Below are 6,690 nucleotides of genomic sequence, written 5' to 3'. Positions count from 1 at the left end.
AGATACATAGTGTGAACCTAGCCTAACACATCTAATAAAAATCATCAGTAAATTTCTTATATACAGCATGTTTACATTTCAAATCAAATTCAAACCATAAACTTGTACAAAAGCTAAGATATAATAGGTATGCATTGAATCCAGAAATATTTTAAATGTAAAAAAAAATGCATTGCAGTGAATTGCATAGCATGGTGCTGGGGGCAGGGCTTACTGCGATGGTGTTGGGGCTTACCGGCATAATCCCGGTGCAGTAAGCAACATGCAATGCTTACTGCCAACTCTTCAGCAGACGCAACACTTCATTTCCTTTGGCGCTGGGGCGGCTGTTACTTCTCATGCACAGCACCGCCGTTTTTTTTAACATGCCCCCATTTAAATTGCATTGGAGTGAATTGCATAGCATTGGGTCGGCTATGGGGGTGGGGCTTACCGCGATGGGGGCGGGGCTTGCCGGCTAAAGCCCGGTACAGTCGGCATTATGCATCGCAGTGCATTGCATAGCATTGGGTCAGCGCCGGGGGGGCGGGGCTTACCGACTTAAGCCTGACACAGTTGGTCACATGCATCGCAGTGCATTGCATAGGATTGGGTCGGCGCCGGGGGGCGGGGTTTACCGGCTTAAGCCCGATACAGTCGGCAACATGAATCGCAGTGCATTGCATAGCGTTGGGTCAGCGCCGGGGGGCGGGGCTTACCGGCTTAAGCCCGATACAGTTGGGAACATGCATCGCAGTGCATTGCATAGCATTGGGTCGGCGCCGGGGGGCGGGGCTTACCGGCTTAAGCCCAGTACAGTTGGGAACATGCATCGCAGTGCATTGCATAGCATTGGGTCGGCGCCGGGGGGCGGGGCTTACCGGCTTAAGCCCGGTACAGTCTGCAACATGCATCGCAGTGCATTGCCTAGCATTTGGGTCAGCGCCGGGGGCGGGGCTTACCGGCTTAAGCCCGGTACAGTTGGTCACATGCATCGCAGTGCATTGCATAGGATTAGTTCGGCGCCGGGGGCGAGGCTTACCGGCTTAAGCCTGGTACATTCGGCAACATGCAATGCTTACTGACAACTCTTCAGCAGACGCAACACTTCGTTTCCTTGGGCGCTGGGTCTGCTGTTGCTTCTAATGGCATAGCATCGCCATTTTTTTACACATGCCCCCCCATTCAAATGAGAATGCAGTAAATGCAGCACAGTGGCTCAGTGGTGGCGGGTGACATCTGCAAATTGTGTGTATGTTCTCTCTGTGTTTGCGTGGGTTTCGTCTGTTGCATAGCGTTGGGTCAGCGCCGGGGGGGCGGGGCTTACTGGCTTAAGCCCGGTACAGTTGGGAACATGCATTGCATAGCATTGGGTCAGCGCCGGGGGGCGGTTGTTGCCTTCTGACTAGGCTGTTTGCCTATTTTTCTGTAGCTCACGCCAGCCTTGGCCAGGTCTACAATTTTGTCCCTGGTATCCTTAAACAGCTCTTTGGTCTTGGCCATGGTGGAGAGGTTGGAATGTGGTTGAGTGTGTGGACAAGTGATTGTTTATACAGATAACAAGTTCAAACAGGTGCGATTAATAAAGGTAATGAGTGCAAAGTAGGAGGGCTTCTTGAAGAAAAATGAGCGGTCTGTGAGAGAAAGAATTCTTGCTGGTAGGTGATCATATACTTCATACTGTATATTTACTTCATATAATAAAATGCTAATTATAAAAGGAAGTAAAATATACACTGGTGTTACTGGTTTACACAGAGAGATTTATCTGACGGATTTTTGAAGCCAAAGCCAGGAACAGACTATAAACAGGGTGCAGGTCATAAAGGAAAGTCTGAGATTCCCTGTCTTTTCAAGTCTATTCCTGACTTTGGCTTCCAAAATTGGTCAGATAAATCTGCCAGTGTAAACGCACCATAAGGAGCAGATTCAACACCTGAAGGTTTAACCCCACAAGAATCAGAGAAAAGGGAACCAGCCAAATTCACAAACAGAGAATGAACTCTGACAGGTGAGGTCAGGGCCGGCGTCAGCACCCGGATAACTATGGCAAATGCCGGGGCCCACAGCTCCTCTAGGGGCCCAGTCCCGTTTGTTACTACATTTTTTTGTTAATAAAAAAAAAAATCAGGAGATACAGGAGGAGAAATATATGCAGCAGCCGCATGTTTCTTTTGCTGCAAATCTTTCCTCGCCTGTCTCTTCATGATTTGCTCCTGTCGCCCTAGGGCCCACAAAAAGCTGGAGCCAGCTGTAAGCTGCTAAGACTACTTATTTAAGTGGGAACACTTGCTGTTCTTTTTTTGCAAACATGGAAGCTGATGGCACAATTTGCCACGGACTGCATTCTGTACTCAGTAATCAATAACTCAATAATGTGATGGGGATAGCCCTGGTACTACTCCCCCATCATCTGCTTATACTATGAGCAGATGATGGGAGAAGTAGTACAGTGCATATATGTGACGGCGGGCTGTTTGGTGACTGAGATGACCCTGGTACTACTCCCCCATCATTTGCTCATACTATGAGCAGATGATGGGAGGGGTAGTACAGTGTATATGAGTGCATACATAGACATGTGTTACATAGACATCCATTGAATCCATAGAGTGTCCAGCAGAGGGCGCACTATATATAGAAGTCAATGGTACTCATTGACTTCTATATATAGTGGGCCCATGCTGGACACTCTATAGGAATTACAACTGATTTGTGACATCACGTTTTTTGAGAGAATTTGAACACTCCATGATCTATTAAATTAAGGGAAATAGCCCTATATGTGCATTTCCCATAATTAATGTACATTAGGAATTTGTCGAACTTTACATAAGTAATAACATATTAAAAAATACGTTTTGGCCGGAATTGTCCTTTAACCAATCCAAATAGAAATAAAAAAAAAAATAATGTTCAGCCGGCAGTATTGGCCAGATGAACATGTAAAACAACGGCTGTTGTATGACTGCAAACAATGCCTGTGTCAAACAATGGCTATTGTTTTTACATAGTGTGAACATAGCCTCATTGTGTGTTTATATGTACTGCAGTACTCTGTACAGTTACAGTCTATGGCCCTGCATTCTTGCAGCAGATTTTCATTCTGCTGTGAGAATTTAGTGAAAGCCATAGATAACTGATTAATTGCTGGTAAAAATAATAAATGGCAAATGCTTACCTTCCTGTGCTCTCTTGTCCCGTTCCCCCATCAGTATCCTTGTCCTGGCTCACTGACTGCCAATCAGTGCGCTGTCCTGCCAGCCGGTGCAGCCGCAGCCACTATTTAAGTGCCTAGTGATGTTGATTGAGGAATAGAAAGGAGGATGAAATTTGAAAGAAGATCAGAAGCAGATAGGAGTCTGAATTATAAGTGAGTATAAAATGAGTGCAGAGATTCAAAAATGTGTTTTCACCCGGCTGCTTCTTCATATAATTAGATAATATTGTTAACTGAATGTTTTAAATGTATTTTATTATTTTTATTTATTTATTACATATTACACTTAAATGTACTTGCTAAATTAATAGTAACATGAGTAAAATTACCCATGATAATTTAGAATAATGACCAGTAGCTAGATTATCCCAAACCAGTTCTTTTCATCAATTTTTTGAACGCTGCTTTCACATCATTATTTCTAAGTGTGTAAATCATAGGATTTAACATTGGTGTGACAATGAAATAAAATATAGCAATCATTTTGTCGGTTCCAGGCACTGAACTTGACCTGGGTTTCATGTAGGCTGCCATTGCTGATCCATAAAAGATTGTTACAACCATCATATGAGATCCACATGTAGAGAAGGCCTTCTTCTGCCCAGATGATGATGCAATTTTTAAGATATTTCTAACTATATTGATATAGGAAATGACAATAAATGTAACAGGAGTCATGAGAATAATTACACCAACAATAAAAATAATTGATTCCGCAAGCAGAATGTTCTCACACGCCAATGACAATATTTCTGGTACTTCACATAAAAAATGATTTATTTTGTTGTGTCCACACAGTTTAGCATTAAGTGTTAGTGTGACATGGGAAATAGATAAAAGGAAGCCACTTATCCATGTACCAAACGCCAGTCTAACACAGACCATCTTACTCATAATGGTAGTATAATGCAATGGATAACATATAGCCACATAGCGATCATAGGCCATAACAGCAAGTAGAACACATTCACATTCTCCTAAAGACAGGGAAATGTACATTTGTGCTGCACACTCACCGTAGGAGATGACTTTACTTACTGACAACAAATCTCTCAACATTCTTGGTACAGTTGAAGTGGAATAACAAAGATCCAGAAGAGAAAGGTTACAAAGGAAGAAATACATAGGAGTGTGAAGGTTGGTATCTGTTAGCACTAGAGCAATGATGAGAACATTTCCAATCAAGATAATTAAATACACTAATGTAAACACATAGAAAAGTGCAATCTGTGTCTTAAGTTCATCGGAAAGTCCAAGAAGAATAAATTCTTTGAATTCCGTGTCATTTTCCCAAATCATTCTGAAAAAAAAAATAAAATAAAATAAAACCGTAGCATGTTTGATAGTACAAAAGTGAATATTATTTATGAGCATACATTTTACATGGTATATAAAGAAGATATGTTATTCTTTACTTATTGAGCAGCACATGTGTGTTTGAAAAACATGAAAATATATAGTTATTATGAGATATTGGAATGAATTTTGTACAAAATCTGATGATGGTGGATGGCATCAGAACCCAGGTGTGTCTTGTCGTCAAAACTGAAGAGTTGCAAAGAGTAGTAAGCTCATTCTAATTTAGTATCTGCTAGTAGAGAACTAATACTAGCCGCTGTCCACCTATTAGGAGCAGGCAGTATTGAGTTGACACTGTCAGCAGAGAAAAGGCAAACTTTTTCCCTTTTCCCCCTCTTGTACCTTGCATATACCAGGAAGATGGAAATGCAATTGTTTCATATTAGCAGCAATGGACAATATCTCCCCATCAATTTCATGTAAAGTTACATGGCTCATAGTTCCTCTGGGTTCAAGATCTGTGAAATGAAGTTGTTCTCTCCCTTTGTGTACTCATTTTCTTACAAGAACAGCATAAAAGAATCAAAGTTTTAGCAGTAGTATCAGAGAAGGATATCAGCTTAAAAATTTAACTGTTACTAGGTTCTGCATATTTTGGGGTAACCGACATATATAAGTATTTTTTTAATTTACCCAAATGTGGCTAAAGAAGAGAATCACAGCTTATGGTTAGAGCTAAGGTCCCATTCTTGCCAGATGTACAGGAGAGGAGGGGCATGGGGAAGACCGCTCAATAGAAAAATAAATACCGCTAAATAAATAAATAAAAACCGCTCATAAAAATAAATGGTAGAATGTTGTAGACATCACATTTTACCTCCCAAAGATGATGTCTCTGTCTGAATACACCCCCTTCCTCTCTCTCTATCACACACACACACACACACAATAATGGTAGTTAGAAAGGTATACTAAAGCCTTACCAACCAATACAATTACTACTTTAATTTTCTAAGGGATCTGGAATCTGATTACTTGAGGTGGCTGCCTCAAAACCATAGAAATAAATGGTAGACCCCCACTCCAACAGGTATAAAGGACCCCCCAATTCTACCCTACATGTATATAGGACCCCTCAACTATACACTACAGATATAGAGGACCTCACCACAACTATACACTACAGGTATACAGGACCTCCCCCAACTATACAGTACAGGTATACTGGACCCCCCCAACTATACACCACAGTATTACAGGACCCCCACTCCCCACCGCACCAACTATACACTACAGGTATACATGAATTCCACTAATAACTCAGATAAAACAATACCCTTTAAACAATTACGCCAATTTTATGGTCAGGCAGATTATGCTCTCCCCTCAAAGAATTAACCCGTCCATTCTTTGGGCTGAGGGCGGAATCTGCCTGACCATAGAATGAAGTCTATGGTACAGGCAGAGAGTGAAGCCAGAGTTGGATCAGGTAAAAATCTTTATGTCTATGCACCTGGCAATAAAATTGCCAATGTTGCTTATAAATTTCCTGCAAGAGTCTGTTTGCCAATCACATGATCCAGGTCAGGACCAGAATGGAGTCAATAAGTGGCTCATAAAGGCATCAGTAAAGAAACACTGCTACACTGCATTGTACACTAGAAAGCTGGTAAAAAAAATAAAAAAAGCAGCAGAATACCACTTTTGCTAGGAATGCTCCGTTAAAGGAGAGGAGAGGTTAAAGCAGGCTGGGAGGAACATAATAAACAAGCTCTACTGACCTCTACTGCCTGCTCAGCCAGTCAGTAACTGCTGCAATCACTGATTGGCTGAGCGGGCAATCCATCACACAGGTCAAGTATTTTCCTTGTGTCTTGACGACATTGGAACTTAGGAGAAAATGAGTTCCCGCTAGGACTTCTCTTTTAAAACCAAAATTAATTTTTAATCTGTCGTTGTCACTTAGAGGAGGATGGTAGGTTTGTTCACACACTGTAAAAATAAGTGCAAATAGAGGTCGTTGTTGCAAAACAATGGCCGTTATCAATTAACTTAAAAATAAATAATGGAAGTTGTTTTGCAACAACAGCTGTTATTTGCATTTATTTTTACATAGCCATACATAGCCATAAAATGTTTACTATTTTAACAAACACAAACTACCTCTAAAAATTACAAAACTTAAATCAATA

The 6,690-nt window shown here is 41.3% G+C and overlaps 1 protein-coding gene across 1 annotated transcript; it reads right to left on the bottom strand.

Annotated features, from left to right (window-relative positions):
- Positions 1–3,562: 3,562 nt before the first annotated feature.
- On the bottom strand, positions 3,563–4,498 carry LOC138801782 (olfactory receptor 2B2-like). Its single transcript, XM_069984881.1, has one exon. It carries the CDS (start codon positions 4,496–4,498, stop codon positions 3,563–3,565), a length of 936 nt encoding a protein of 311 aa, XP_069840982.1.
- Positions 4,499–6,690: the final 2,192 nt, after the last annotated feature.

The sequence above is a fragment of the Dendropsophus ebraccatus genome, chromosome 9 (genome assembly GCF_027789765.1).
Source record: "Dendropsophus ebraccatus isolate aDenEbr1 chromosome 9, aDenEbr1.pat, whole genome shotgun sequence".
NCBI lineage: Eukaryota > Metazoa > Chordata > Amphibia > Anura > Hylidae > Dendropsophus > Dendropsophus ebraccatus.
Note: the sequence above shows the minus strand (reverse complement) of the source record. Positions and strands in the feature narration are given on the sequence as shown.